The following is a 17,068-nucleotide window of genomic DNA, read 5'->3' on the forward strand; positions in this document are numbered from 1 at the left end:
ATAGGTATGATCTCATGGAAAACTCTTGCGTGAATACTGAGATTATTACCGCCAACAGACTTTTCGCTAAGATATGTCGAGGTTATCCTAATGCTACATATGTTGGGATAAATAGTGATTGCAGAGAGCATTTTACAGAGCATGGACTTCACAGAATGCTATTAAAGACTCTAAAGTAGAACGAAACAATATTACACTGTCTGAAAACGGCCTTATTATAGTATCAACATTAGTGGAAATAGGAAGAGCTGATGTCCCGCAATCATTGGTAGCAACAGAAGATTCTTTGACGTTAGAAGAACTAAAAAAATCTGAAGTGTCGTCCAGTACAGCAGCCACATCAGCCAAATTGTCAGTAGTGTCGAAATCATCAAAAACAGCTGAACTATTATCATCAGCAGCAGATGTACCACCCTCCCCAGCAGGTTCAAAATCAAGTCCAGAATCTGTGACTAGCCCCATCAATCAGAAGAACAGAGGCAAGAACAGTGGTACAAAATGCCACTCAGATATCATCAACAGAAGAAAAATCAACACCATCGGAGCATCATTTATCAGCTTCATACGCAGCTTCAACGTCCACAGTAACGTCAGTGCCAACTGTAGTTCAAGATTTAAACGAAAATACAGTTTCAGCAAAAGTTCCAGTATCAATTGGAACATCACTTACAAAACCAGACTCAGCATCAAAACTGGCAGCATCTCCAACATCCACTGAATCATCAGCTTCAGAAACACCTCCAGCATCCACTGAAACAGCAGCTACAACTACAGATACAACAAGTATGGTGGCACGTCTAGGGGTAAGAAATACAAGGAGCAGGAAACGTGTAATTCTTAAGCATTTTTGGTACCCAGCCTCAGCAAGGAACAGCCAGTAACATTGGGAAGCATGAGTACAAACTCCTCTCAATCTAATTTCAATAATTTAAAAATAATGAGCCTTAACATACAATGCATTAAAAATAAAATATTAGAACTTGAGATTGCAGCCAATGAAGCTAGTATAGATTGTATTTGCATTCAAGAACATTGGTGCATGAGTTATGAACTAGAAAATATTTGCATTTCCCCATACAAATTAGTAAGCCATTTTTGCAGGAAGGAAACAAGACATGGTGGTGTTTGCATTTATGTAAAACCTGGAGTAAAGGTTAAAAATATGACTGTAACTGAATCCTTGAATGCAGAAAAACATTTTGAGGCTGCAGCAATACAGTTGAATATGCAAAAGAGTAAATTAATAATAATGTTAGTGTACAGATCGCCATGTGGTGATCCTGAAATTTTTGGAAATAAGTTAGAGGCATTGCTCAAAATATTACATCATAAAAAATCAACAATAATTATAAGTGGAGATTTTAATGTCAACTTATTGACTGAAGGTGCATCCAAAGAGCAGTTCCTGAATGTTTTACATAGCTTCAATTTGTATCCACATATAATTAACCCTACAAGAATAACAAACTCTTCAAAAAGTCTCATAGATAATATCTTCACAAATATAGATGGCATAGATATAGATGTAATAAATGTTGACCTAGGAATATCTGATCACAATGCACTTATCCTTAAATATCCCATAGCCCCTGTGACCAAAAATAGTTCATACCAAATGTACAAAAGAACCTTCTCCACAAATAGCTGCAGTCACTTCATAAATACACTGACTAACCAATCATGGGCAGAAGTACTGTTACAAACTAGCACAAACACTGCATATAATGTTTTTTCTTCCCTGTTTATGTTGAATTTTGAAATGTGTTTTCCTAAGAAACTTGTCAAAACAAACACATATGGGCATACACATGCTAACTCCTGGATCACAACAGGTATTAGAAATTCCTCCAGGACCATGAAGATGCTTAACTATAGACTGAAAAGTTGGACTGACCCCAAGTTTAAAGAATATGTAACAAATTACAAAAAATACATAGAAAAGTAATTACAAAAGCAAAATTACTAAGTAATGATAAATTAATAAGAAAATCAGGCAATAAACCAAAAACTATTTGGGAAATTGTGAAAAGGGAAACAGGTAAGGGCCTCAAGGATCACGAAATAGTACTCAAAAATAGTGAAAATATTGAATTAAAAGATGAAACTCTGGCAAATTACATTAATAATTACTTTTTAAGTGTACCAGTGTCATTAAGTAAAAACTTTACTAAACATGAGAAATTAACAGCCCCAAAAGTAGACAGTAGTATGTTGTTAACTCCCACAAATGATAATGAAATATTAAAGGTGATAGAGTCTAAAATCTAAAATGTCTGCCTGTGTCAACAATAAAAAAAGTTGCGCAACAAATTATAAAGCCCCTGGTACATATTGCCAATTTGTCTTTCAGCGAAGGTGTGTTTCCTGAGAGGTTGAAAATCTCTAAGGTTAGACCTCTGTTTAAAAAAGGAGATCCATACAAGGTAGAAAATTATAGACCAATATCCCTTCTCCAATCATTTTCAAAAATTCTAGAGAAATTAATGAAAACCAGACTCATAAATTACTTAGATGCTCACAAACTTCTAAACTGATATCAACATGGCTTTCGCTCGGGCCACAGCACAGAATCAGCTATCCATGCCTATACCAAAGAGATTGTCAGGAGTCTCGACACTAAAAAATGTGTAGTGGGAATTAGCTTAGATTTATCTAAAGCTTTTGATACAGTAAATCACAAAATTCTGTTAAACAAGATGGAGGCAATAGGTGTAAGGGGAGTTGTGAAGCAGTGGTTTGAATCTTACCTTCAAGATAGAACTCAGGTAGTAAAAATCAGAAAATCAAGTGGGTCTCAGATGCAAAGAAATTGGAAATAGGTGTCCCACAGGGCAGTGTTCTTGGTCCCTTATTATTCTTGCTTTATATAAATGACATAAAAAATCCTAATATTTCTACCAAAATAATGTTGTTCACAGATGACACTAGCATAATTATAAGCTATGATAAAAAATCATTAACCACCACAACTGATATAGTCCTGAAATATATTCAACATTGGTTTAATGCTAATGAGTTAACACTTAATCTAAGCAAAACAAATTATATACAGTAATGGCAAAGCAACTCAAGATATTGACCTCCAGTTAAAACTAATGGATAAGAAGATAGAGAGTGTACAATCCACAAAGTTTTTGGGCATGCACATTGATCAAAACTTAAGCTGGAAAGACCATCTCAAGTACTTATCCCAAAGGCTCAATTCGGCACGTTTTGCATTGAGGATATTATCTAGAGTATGCAGCACAGACTGTACTAGACTAGTGTATTTTGCTTACTTTCAGTCCATCGTGTCATACAGCATAGTGTTCTGGGGTAAAACTAAATCAAGCTTAACAGTTATCTTCAAATTTCAGAAAAGAGCTATACGAATCATAACACATAACTCTCCAAGAACTCATTGTAGGCCCCTTTTCAAAGAATTGCAAATACTCACAATACCATCACTGTATATTTTTAAAAGCATTCTGTGTACAAGAGCACATATGAAAAATCTGCGTACAAATGAGGACTGTCATAATTATAATACTAGAACTCGTAAGAATTTGTATGTAGAAAGGGTAAGGACAACACAAACCCAAAAGCATGTAAGTTATTTTGGAATAAAACTCTACAATGCTCTGCCAGTGTACATGAAGGCAATAACAGATGAAGTAAAATTTAAGACTGAGCTTAAAAATTACCTTTTAAGCAAAACTTCCTATGGTGTAGATGAGTACTTTGATTGTGTGTAAATTTATTGCCAAAAATTTTAATTTATATGTCTAAATTTGTACTTTTAAAAAATGCCTTGAAAGTGATGTTCCATTATTATGTCTGTAGTACTTGTACTAGTATCATAACTTTGTTGTGACAATTCCTACATCATGTAAATGATATACAGGAAGATAAGAAAATGAAATGAAATGACCCTGAATCCATAACTCAAGGTATTTCTGGTGACATTGAGGAACCTGGCCCATCAAAACGTTGGAAGTGATGCTCATATCTGTCTCACGTGTGCTTAAGTGCAATATTACAAGTATTACACACCCAGAACTGTCAACATTTTTTAGTAATTGACAATATATTATAATTGTAATAAAGCTACTTATTTTTAATGTCAACTGTGTGGCTTTTATACACAAGAATAATTACCTACCTAATTAGGTTGCCTATTGCAGCTAATAATGGTTCAGTTTCCCGAGACAATTTATTGTGTGTGTGTGTGTGTGTGTGTCTTAATGATGTATTTTTATATTTATAGTTTTACAAATACCAGGGCTGAGGTGGCCCATAGTGAACTTCAGATAGTGATGTAAGAATCACAACAGTTGGGTGCCCAGCAATCCTCATGTTGCATACAGAGAAATTGAATACCTGAAAGTGAGGTGGTAAATTCCAACTTATAACATGATGTATAATGTATTTATACTACAAAAACAGAAACTGAAAAAATAGTGTTCAAAAATTAGGTATATTGCCACTATGCTCCAAATTTGAAAAATTGATATTTTTTGAGGCGCTGTAGCGCATTAGATATTGGGAGTAGAAAAAAATGGCAAGAATCAAATTTGTAGAGAGTTTTGTGCTCTTTAAAAAAGAAAATAGACGTTAAAGCGATAGGAGCAAATGAAACTGAGGTATTTTGAAAAAACTGAAAAAAGTCCGAAATTTTTGAAGTTTTTTGACTGCAGAAAGTTTTCCCAAGTGAAATTTTGTTGGCAAAACTCAGTTTTCTAATCTTTCCAACCATATGAATGAGTTGAAAAAATAAACTCTTCTACCCCACCTTTTGCAAGGTATATCTACTATTTGACTGGACTAATGTGGGGAAAGATAATAATGCTGCTGGATGGTGTAGCATGTGCTCAACCATGTCCACATGGCTGTTGGACACATTCTATTTCCAGGAATCTTCTTCAGAGCCATGAATTGACATTATGTGTGATATTAACTTCCTGCCTACTTTCCAGTAGCTGTGCCCCACTGCTAATCATCTAGGATGTGGTCACACCTAATGGCAACCAAATGTGTTTGCTGTATCATCCTGCATCTATATAAGTCAAATAAAATATGAAACATGCCATCCAAACCACTATATCCAAGATCTCTGGTCACATGACTTGTTGTAGGCACACAAAAAGATCTTGCACTGGCATGTTATGTATGTCATATGTGTCCATTTTGTCCTGCCACAGATTAGTCTACAAGTGATATCAAGACGAAATATTTTACCATGAAGTTTGTGGATAAAATCACTAATGGTTCATGTTGTCATTTATGTTGTGAATAGCAATCTATTCACAGTTACTTGAACATACAGTAGTATTAAATTACCAGAAATATGATTATGTGCAAGAAAAAAAATCTCTAAATTGAAACAACAATGAATCAAACAGAATAATGTCCAATTTTATTGGCATTGGCACAAAAAAATATTTTTGCCCTATTACCTCAGTTAGACAAGGAAGACTATTATGGAGTTAAGGCACATCTTCAGCTGGAAACCAGTTGTTTCCATGCAAGGAGAGTAGAGGATGGCAGTCCAGATATTAGGTGACAGACAAGGAGTATGCATGAACCAGGTGTTGTATGAAAAATTAGCTTAGAAGCCCCAGGTAAATAGTCGTTTTAGTATAGTACATATGTTAGGCAAAGGAAAATAAGTGACAATCTTTGAGCAAGAATGATTTGAAGGAGGATTCTGTGTCCTGTGGAGATTTTTTATTGGGGGTGGGGGGGGAGTCTGTTTTTTGAAGCTAGTTAACATGGAGTTGAATCAACTGCTTCTTTCTGTTAATCAGTGAAACATGAGTTTAGTTCCTGTAGATCCTATTGGTAGGTGGGGTTTCACAAGTCAGGGTTTACACCTCAATGGGAATTGGAAGTGGATAGGAGAACATTTAACAGGGAACACTGCCATTCATGGGAACATCGCTAAATCATCATGTAAGAGCAACAGCTGCTTTTAGTGCACACCCAGAACTCAAACAATTTATATTGAGAAGACTTAGACAGAAATGTGTGAACATAAAAAGGAGGTTGAATCAAATTTAATACACAAAAATATTAAAGGGTAAAAAATTAAATTCACAAATTTAATTTTTAGGTAATGAACAGCATAACAACCAAGTAGACATATCTTTCTGAACTTCAGTCAGTTAACCACTGAAATAAAAATTCTGTTTCTGAAGAGGTATGTCTAAGCACCACATTACTGTAAATAAAGTGTGTAAGAGGTGTAACTTACATTAAGAAGGGATACAAATCAAATATAAAACATTGATATTCACAGATTTTGCAATGATCAGCAGTTTGGAGCTTGTAATAACACAAGCAAAAATTCATGAAACCACTAATATTGAAACACACAATTCATAGGTCACCTGTTCAAAATTTCAAGAATAACATCTTTGTAACAGGAAAAGACCTGTAGATAATTCAGATGGTAAGTAACTCACATAAATAGTTTAAGAAGAAAGTAAAAACAACCTGGAACATTATTACCCAAAACATAAATAAAATCAGTGAGGTAATGCAACAGCTAGGGCAGAAATGATGACACAGTAAAGTCAGTGACCACCAGATTTAATTATTACTTTCTCACAGTGACAACAAACATTGCACCAACTACTAGAAGCCAGGCACATATGCATAGATTTACTTTACTGTTATGGACATAGTCTACACTGATAAGGTGGCCCCATTTAAATTACACAGTTTGGTAGGCAACTTCACAGTTAAAGGATTTCTTTAAAAATGCACACTTTTACAAGTCTTGTGTTATCAGTGATTGCTAATTTAATAATTATAAAAAAATGTACCTTTAGCACTGAGAAAGATTTCATCAGTAGTAATCATACATGTTAAAGACGTGCAGCTCTGATACAAAGATAGATGCCATGAATGAATACATCTAGGTTGACATAGTTAGTAAACATTATATCTTTGTCCAGGGTGTGTGTCCATTCTGGAAACAACAGTTGTCACAATGCTGAGGTATGGCAACTTTCATATTTAGGTTGATACTGTTAGGCATGATACATCATCACAGGATTGGACAAATCCTTGGTAAGTTCCGGAGATATGTAGGGCCAAATATCTATACGAAGGTCACACAACTCCAATAAATTATGAGGCATTGGTTCATGAGTGTGGAGTAGCATCTGATAGCAGATGTGTTCTATCAGGTTTAGATCAGGCAAATTTGGTTGCCAAGATTTAAATGTGAGTTGTCTATCATACTCTTCAAACCACTGTAGCACCAGTCTAGCCTTGCGATGCGGTCAGTTATTCTACTGCAAGATGCCATCGCCATCATGGAAGACATTAAGCATGAAGGGAAGCAGGTTACCAGAAATAATATTCACACAGTCTGCAGCTGTCATGGTGACTGCAGGTTTGATTGAAGCCCAGGTGAACCTCTCCCATAACATAATACTACATTCACCTGGATGACTGCATCCCTGGACATGACCATCAATCTGATGATTCAGCTGAACATGTGACACATTTCTATTGATCCATCATCAAACCTTGATGATCCTATGCCCACAGCAACAGGAAATGATGATAGTGTTGGATCAGTATGGGAACATGTAAGGGTCATCTGCGGGAGAGCTCCATGTTCAAAAATATGTGCTGAACAGTGTAGTTCAAAAGACTTGTTCCTACACCAGCACTGAACTCTGCTGTCAGATCTGCTACTAACATTCACCTGCAGAGTGGTCAAGCCCCCAATCTCTAAAATCTGTGATGAGGTGTGACTGTTCAACATCTTGTCAGATATTCATAGTTTCATCATCTTTCAACTGCTTTCCAAAGATTTATACAACCAGATGACCAGCTTCACCATTTCTAAAATGCTTGTTCCAAGGCACTGGTCCATAACAATCTGTCCTTTATGAGAGTCACTTATGTCATTGGATTTCACCATTTTTGGTCCGTATCAGTGCTAGAATGATTCCTTGTTTGTCTTTTCTCTGCTTATGTGGCTAATTCGGTTCTGTTTTCTTTTTCTTTGAATTTATGGGGATTGTCAAACTCTTGTTTGTGGCAAATGAAAGCTTGTTCAACACATCTGCACCAGAATACAGAACATTACTCTGAACTTAGACAAAGAAAAAGTCTTCATGAAAATTATTTGTGGATCTCATGGCCGAAAATGAAAATTACAATTAATCTGAAACTAGCAATAAATGCTATTAGTTGATCAGTGATCTTGATAATGAGTGTAAGGATTCCAAAACTTGGAAGAGGCTTTCATATTTTATGTAGTTATCTACTTTATAGTTTTCTTTGTTTTCAATTTTGTTGAAAGTATAGCTCCTTTATCTTAGTTGCCTAGAAGACAATAAATAGATCAAGAAGAAGTGGAAGTGTGTGGGATAACACAGCACCTTGGTCTTTACGTTAACAGGAAGGTAGAAATTTCTAACTGAAAGCGTGTTGAACTGAGCTCGTTAATTAGCCTATTTAAGTGTTGACTTCATTTCTGGTTTGTTATTCAGCTGGACTCTAGGGTATTTTACGCATAGTGTTTCATTTCTGGCACAGGCAGGTTGCTTCTAATTGCATAAAGTGTATGTGCCTTGTTACATTAAGACTAATACTATTTTCGCAGTCAGTTGTAGAACTGTAGATCTATCATCTGGATTATGTCTGGTATACCTAAGTATGGACCCTCTGTTAATCCGATAGAGTCATCAACAACATCACAGTTTTTGTATTAGCATAACAGTTTGGGAAGATCACTTATATAGGTTAGAAATACGCATAGATTCAATACCTATCATTGTGAGATCTTACAGTTTATGTTTCTCTGTTTGGAAGTTGGCAATAAAAGTGACTCTCCTAAGAATGGGAGAAGAGAATTCTTAATTACATCTTAGTAAGAATTAAGGGAACTAAGCAGGCTAGATTCAATGTATTGAGAGCAGACAATTATGCCATGCAGCTGTTAGTAGCTGTAAAGTAACAATAAAGCTTCATGGACTGCTTTATGAGGAACAATTATGTAGGGAACAAATATGGATGGGGTGCACCTCAATCTGCACTGCACCCAGTGCATTGAGTTAAGGCTACCCCCAGTGATAATCACATTGCCTGTTGTTATAGTAAAACAGACAACAGCATAAATAGCACTGCCATCATGTAACAGTATTAGAGACCTTCTACAATATGATTTCGCAGAACTAGTTATGCTGTTGTTTCCTTTAGTGAAATGTTGGGCCTATGTAAGGACTTTTGCAGATCTGCAATAGTCATGCATAGACTGTCAAAGTCCCTTGAGTGGTAGTGCTGCACAGCTGCACACAATGTGAGTTTGTCCCATAGCCAACTGTAGTCATCTGTGGGAGCATATCTTCACTGAATTTTCTATCACTGAATACTAATCAGTTCTGATAATTCTACAAATTAAATTTATTTTGAATGGAGGGATACTTGTTACAATTATACATGTGGGATAAATAAATGAAATGTAACATTTACAGCCATTTCTTCCAAGTTAGTGCTTGAATGCTGACTGTGTTGCAACAAAAGCTCTTTGATTCATTTTTGGACTTACGCAGTTGCATAGCTTACATGTATGTGTATTAACACACTATTATGCCCTTCATTTGATACACATTAAGGGGAAGAAAGCCTTCACAAACCTACCTTCAAGTTCAGAATAGATTTATTTGCAGACACAACAGGGGAAAACTTTCCAGTGCTTCTCAATTGCTTTAAAGTCAAACCACTAATTTTCTGAGATGTAATAAACACCAATGGCACTATGAAGAAACATTAGTTTGCTGTCAGAAGTGGATTAATTTCGGTTGCAAATAGTTCAAAGGTCCCTACAAATTTTCTCCACAGCTCTCTCAGTGATTCAACTGGTTTTCTGGTTTCCTACATTGCTATTCCACAGGTTATAGCATTTCTCTCAGAATTTTTGCCTATCATTAGCAATGGAACTGATAAATTAAACCACTTGGGAGCAGTTGACCATGAACTTCAGTGCTAAACTCGTGGCTGACACATACAAACATGCACACATAGCTGTTCAAATACTGTTTTCTGTATTAGATAACTCCTGTCTAGAGTTAAAATCAACATGCACAACAGAATACAAAGAATACATTACATCACACTCAAAATTTTTACTGGTCAAGAGCAGATATGGAAGGTCCACTACAGCCAATGATGAAGTAACCCATCTGAGGAATTACAATAATAAAAAAGAAAAAGATTTATATACCACTGCATTTCATTTGTTAGCACTCTGGTCATGTTGTTATCTTATGCGAAGTATCTGTCTAGGATGTAGACAAATTATACCAACAATTTATTTTTCACTTTGAGACTGTAAACAAATATAATAAACAATGTCTGCTCTTTCTTTTACAGGCACATGTGTAGAGTTCCTTAAGCACATTATCATTTCACATCTGACTACAATTAGTAATAAATGAAACTCCATTTGTCCACATACTATTCATCTAAATCTTCAAGTATGCTTATAACAATAGAAATGAGAAACTCCTATTTAACATCAGTTTAATAATAAACATTAGTAAATGAAAAATAATGAAAAAGGGTATTGTAACAAAGAATTTTATTTGAAATTTGAATAAAGTCAAGGATAAAAATAAATTATGTACTTTTACATTAGACTACAGACCTACTTTGTTTCTATTCTGTTGATATATGCTTATTAAATTTGTTTATGTATTTAATAATGTGTGTTAGAGTGTGTTTACAGTCCAGCCATAAGAATATTTATTTAATTTCAAGTTATTTAAATCTAAATCCAGTATTTCAAATGTTTCATTCTGTTTGTAAGTGAATGTTGACTTGAAGACGTGGCAGGAGCACTCTAGCCAATCACAGTAGCCATGGATGGGTAGACCGGATGGACGTGGGAGTTCTGAAGAGTATGGAGAGGACAGGGGAGACCTGGATGGTACAGTGCGACACACGCTCGGTTACAGGAGAGACGTGGAGAGTGTGGAGTGCTTTATGTGTGTTCGCAGGAGATAGAAATATTTCATAGTGCCAACTTGTGCACTTGTGAGATTTTCGTGGCTTCTGCACTGAAGGTGTAGTTTGCAATTAGAAAAGAATATCTTGCATGCCATGATGTTGCTCATAACTGATTACGTGAAGTAGGTATCTATTGTTTCTCTGTTATTCAACTTATATTTTATTTAATTGCTCGACCATCGACACCAATAAGTGTTTTACAGTAATAAAGGGCATTCTTAAAGGTACTTCTGCTATCGTACTCATCATTTAAAGTTGTTAAAATAGTACCTGCAGAATTTATTTAATTGCAATCTTTCATGTATAAATGTTTATGTTACATTCAAAATTTGAATTGCCAAGTGATAGGAACCTTCAACCTTTCAATTCTTGTGTGTATTCATATTGTGTACTGTAGACTCAGCAGTATTTGGCTTGTAATGCAGCAACTATGTATCCCAGCCCCTAGACAATGAAACCAGCCAAAACTTTCAATATTTCAACTCTAAGTCAGAGGGTACATAGTTGAGGACCACTCACCACATCATTTTATTTGAAAGCCCACAGAACCAAATCTTTTGTTTCCAGCAACCAACTTACTCCTAACCTATTTCTGCTGGAAACCAACCCATATCACTGTCTTAAAATATTGGATAGTCAGGGAACGTATATTAATGTTTTGGATATCTATCAAATCCATGTATCCCAATTTAATATTTTCAGCTGTTGTATGGTAAGAAGCAAGCATTTAAATAATTATTAATTTCTGTATATAACTTCACATTTCATCACAGCTTCAACATTAGTGTACCATCAAAGAAGTAAATTTCACAGATATCATTACATTTAGTGAAAATGTGAAAAAAACTATTTTACTGCTACATTACGGTTACTTAGCCATTTGTGAATAGTTGGTTTTAATTTTCGACATGTGTATCTTACATACTCACACCAATAACTTTATAAATTTTGGGTACACAGGATGTTTGAGAAATGGGACGAATGAAAGAATGCTGCTTCTTCCCCACATTTGACATGCAAACAAGTAACATCCTAGTAAAAAACATCACTGAAATATAATTAATATACCATAAACCCACCACGAGCTACTGTAAGAGCTTCTACTTTTTGAGATTGAATGAGAGAAAAACTGGCCGTGCTTCACCTGCATTACCAGACAACAAAATATTTCTTTCATTTGTGGCATACCAAATGAATCATAGGTTATGGAAGAAACAATATCTGTTTGACAGTTCTATACAATAAGTTGTTCTGAAAAAAGTGTAGTGCTGATATGGTGGAAAGAGTAGGGCTTATTTCTAAACAATTAGTCTGAAATTATTGTTGCTTTAATAATCAATGAAGTTTTATATAACCATTAGTGCAGGTCACGCAGAGTAATACTTGTAAAATGAATTCTACTATCTGCCTCTCACCACAGTACGAGGTGCATTCAAGTTCTAAGGCCTCCGATTTTTTTTCTAATTAACTACTCACCCGAAATCGATGAAACTGGCATTACTTCTCGGCGTAATCGCCCTGCAGACGTACACATTTTTCACAACGCTGACACCATGATTCCATGGCAGCGGCGAAGGCTTCTTTAGGAGTCTGTTTTGACCACTGGAAAATCGCTGAGGCAATAGCAGAACGGCTGGTGAATGTGCGGCCACGGAGAGTGTCTTTCATTGTTGGAAAAAGCCAAAAGTCACTAGGAGCCAGTTCAGGTGAGTAGGGAGCATGAGGAATCACTTAAAAGTTGTTATCACGAAGAAACTGTTGTGTAACGTTAGCTCTATGTGCGGGTGCGTTGTCTTGGTGAAACAGCACACGCGCAGCCCTTCCCGGACATTTTTGTTGCAGTGCAGGAAGGAATATGTTCTTCAAAACATTTTCGTAAGATGCACCTGTTACCATAGTGCCCTTTGGAATGCAATGGGTAAGGATTATGCCCTCGCTGTCCCAGAACATGGACACCATCATTTTTTCAGCAATGGCGGTTACCCGAAATTTTTTTGGTGGCGGTGAATCTGTGTGCTTCCATTGAGCTGACTGGCGCTTTGTTTCTGGATTGAAAAATGGCATCCATGTCTCATCCATTGTCACAACCGACGAAAAGAAAGTCCCATTCGTGCTGTCGTTGCACGTCAACATTGCTTGGCAACATGCCACACGGGCAGCCATGTGGTCGTCCATCAGCATTCGTGGCACCCACCTGGATGACACTTTTCGCATTTTCAGGTCATCACGCAGGATTGTGTGCACAGAACCCACAGAAATGCCAACTCTGGAGGCGATCTGTTCAACAGCCATTCGGCGATCCCCCAAAACAATTCTCTCCACTTTCTCGATCATGTCGTCAGACCGGCTTGTGCGAGCCTGAGGTTGTTTCGGTTTGTTGTCACACGATGTTCTGCCTTCATTAAACTGTCACACCCACGAACGCACTTTCGACACATCCATAACTCCATCACCACATGTATCCTTCAACTGTCGATGAATTTCAATTGGTTTCACACCACGCAAATTCAGAAAACGAATGATAGCACGTGTTCAAGTAAGGAAAATGTTGCCATTTTAAGTATTTAAAACACTTCTCATTCTTGCCGCTGGCGGTAGAATTCCATCTGCTGTACGGTGCTGCCATCTCTGGGACGTATTGACAATGAAGGTGGCCTCATTTTAAAACAATGCGCATGTTTCTATCTCTTTCCAGTCTGGAGAAAAAAAATCGGAGGCCTTAGAACTTGAATGCACCTCGTATTGTGTAGAGCATATGCCATTGTCATCACAACCAAGATTAAAATGAAATTATTTTTTAAACATTGTTAGTTGCTGTTCCTTGTGTACTGTCAATGTTGATATGCTTTGCTTGGGGTATCAGTGAGCCACAATTAAGGGAAATGTAAACAGAACTACTCACACATAATCCTCCAGTTCACAGACACATTTATACCATAGCATTATGTAATATCACAGTTGCAATAATTCTTTAATGTTGTGCTTGAATTTGAGCTGCAGCTACAACAGTTTTAGCTGCTAGAGAGAAGACATGTCATTCACTCTATGTTGCTACCACAGGTTACAATATAATGGTAAATATTGAGCTTTTCTCTAAGTCCATTGCTCTCATACTTGCTTTAAGCATTGTACTTTTACTCTTATGTGAAATAACTTCATGTTATAAATACTTTTTTGCATGCAGACGAATTAGTTTGTTGCATTGAAACTTTTTAATTTTTTTTCCTTCATCTGACATTCAATCACACAGTTACTTTTTCCAAAGAGTTAATATTTCAATGATGAATGCATCTTTTTTTGCTAGAGTACATTAATGCTGCTTTTTATGTTTAGCTAACCCTCTGGCAACCTACTTCTGATTTATCATAAGTTTCATTCTATGCTGATCATGTCTTCATCATGTTACAGTATTCACAGGTGAGAAGAATATATTTTATGTCATTGTTTATCTAGTAACATAAAATTACAAAAGAGAAAAAATATTTAATTGTAGTGGAGCTACTACCATTGGTAAAAAAGGCAGATCAAAAAACTATTAATACTCACTTAGCTCTGCGTTCTGGCATTGAAACTCTTATCTCAAATCCATATGCAACACCAAAATCTATTGCCAGTCCAATGATAAAACAGATAACCAAGAGGATTTTCCCTATTTTTGGCGTTTTCCAGAGAGGGTACAGTAGAAGTGGTGATAACCAGAATAGCTGCATTGTCACTTGTAAATACCAGCTTTGACTCACGCACTGAGAAATGAAAATAAAAACAGTTTCAACAAACAAATACACTAAAAATAGAAATTGTAAATATTCACCTTTATATTCTCCCTGAATTTCAGGAGTGAATCAAATTACCCTGTCCATTAATACATCATTTGACATTATCTTAAAAGATTATATTACTAAGCTGAATACTAGAACTAAAATGTAATATTACAGCTTTCAAGTGCATGTATCTCTGAGGAATTGTTTTAACACATTGAATAGTCTTTATATGTGCCCAAAAAATATGAAAACATAGACCAACTGTGCAAGGGAAGCTACATACTTGTTAATTCTACTTTACAATTGGTATTGTAATTATTACTTTACTTTCTAATTTTTATTTTTTCACAGGCAAATTTTCACCATCTAGAGAACATATAGGCTCTACAGCAAATGTTACAAAGTTCCCTATTAGATTATGCTTTGTACTTTATAGATCAACAGACATAATATGGAATATCATAAAATGGGAAAATACTGGTAAAGCTGGGCAATATCAATTATTTGGCCTATAGTTTGAAAGTTGAGCTCTCCCATGAAACTGCAATAATAATGGAGACCCAGTGCGTGATGTACTAATAAAGGTAACATTATTGTTTACTTGACTGAATACCAAGAATTCGCTCAGTTTCTCACCTACAATTGACCAGTAAGTGTTGTGAGAAACAGTTTAATGCTTGTAAAAAAGTTAACAGTGAAAACTTCACTTGAAGACCTTCACAGGCTGTACAGACAGAGGAAGTTAATATTGTTAACTGTTCAATAGTTGTATCATATGAACATTTACATAACTTTTTAAGTAATACTGTTGTGTAGTTATAGGGCTTTATATGCGAAGTTGTCTTGTTGTAGGGTAATAAAGAACATGGTGAGAACGTATGTCAAGTAGCTTGGGTCCAGCGGAAGGTGCAAATCCAATTTCATTTTCCCGGAAAATGCAGGAAAGGCCACACGCCAAGGGAAAATGAGCATCAGGAGAGCTTTAGAAGATTTTGCTGTACCATACAAAACCCTTAACGATAAAATATGGAATAAGTGTAAACACAAGATGGATGTACCAACAGCTTTAAACAGCAAACAGGAGGAAATACTTGTTGAGGATTTATTGATATGTGTCAAGTGGGGTTTTCCACTGAGAAACATGGATGTATGCAACATTGTACAGGTTACCTTAACCATGCAAAGAAAATGGAAAACACATTTAAAGTCAATCAGCCAGAATTAGAGTGGGCTCATGCATTTCTGAGAAGAAATACCAAACTGATAGTGAGAATTGGAGAGAACACAAAAAGAGTTATATTAACTGTTTAGATGCAGAACATTATATTAATCTTAGGGAAATGTTGGATGGAGTTAGTGTCTCTAATATAATTAACAACACTAAAATAAAATCTTCTGATGACCCAAGACAGGTGATAGTGCTAGTCAAAAGAGGTTTGAAGCATCCCGTGAGAATTTTAGACACATCTAAAACTAGTATCAGTATTATGATGGCAGCAGCTAGATGGAACATTGCTACCCCCATTTACTGTTTATGAAAGTAAGCCTGTATGATTACTTGGACTGAGGGAAATGTCGATGGAGCTGGTTACAACAGGAATATGAGTGAGTGGTTTGATCTTAACACATTTGAATCATGGTTAATGAAAATTTTGTTGCTCTATGCCAAGAAATTGCAAGGGCACAAGATTATGAATGGGGATAACTTATCCAGTTATATCTTAATAAGTGTCATCAAGATTTGTGAGGAATATGACATTAGATTTGTCTTCTTGCCTCCAAATGTGACCCACCCTTACCAGCCTCTTGGCGTGACATTCTTTTGCCCCTTAAAGATAGTACAGCAATGTATGTTAGATGAGTGGAAGAAATCCAACAGAGGAGTGATGTACAAGTCAGTACCTCATAAACTGTTGAAAGAAAATTTGATGAAGATAGGTATGAATTCTGTGGCTAACATAATAACACTGGTTTTGTGTCTTTCTGTCCTGAAGAAGTGTTGCATCAGATTCCAGAAAATAAGAATGATTAACACTGATAAACCCTCCTGGACTGCATTCTTTGAAGAACAACTCCAGCAAGCCTGAGCTGTTGGCCCAAATAAAAGCACACCTTTTCACTATGCAAAGCACCTGACTTTACCTCTGTGGAAAGGCATTGAGGTTAAGGATTTGGTCACTTGTGATGTAGAGGATACGAGGAAAGTGCAGAGTCACAAGAAGATGAAAATATGCTGGAAACAAGTAACTAAGGCTCTGAAGTGCTAGACTCATGTCACTTTTCCCTTAAAGATACCA

The 17,068-nt window shown here is 36.0% G+C and overlaps 1 protein-coding gene across 1 annotated transcript in view; it reads right to left on the reverse strand.

The window, feature by feature from the left end:
- LOC126236574 (nose resistant to fluoxetine protein 6-like) overlaps positions 1-17,068 on the reverse strand; it is a 259,898-nt gene that overhangs the window by 75,187 nt on the left and 167,643 nt on the right. Inside the window, exon 8 of the mRNA XM_049945986.1 lies at positions 14,557-14,753. Coding sequence (XP_049801943.1) covers positions 14,557-14,753 — 197 coding nt within the window. The remainder of the gene's footprint in view (positions 1-14,556; positions 14,754-17,068) is intronic.

The sequence above is a fragment of the Schistocerca nitens genome, chromosome 2 (assembly GCF_023898315.1).
Source record: "Schistocerca nitens isolate TAMUIC-IGC-003100 chromosome 2, iqSchNite1.1, whole genome shotgun sequence".
NCBI classification, from domain to species: domain Eukaryota; kingdom Metazoa; phylum Arthropoda; class Insecta; order Orthoptera; family Acrididae; genus Schistocerca; species Schistocerca nitens.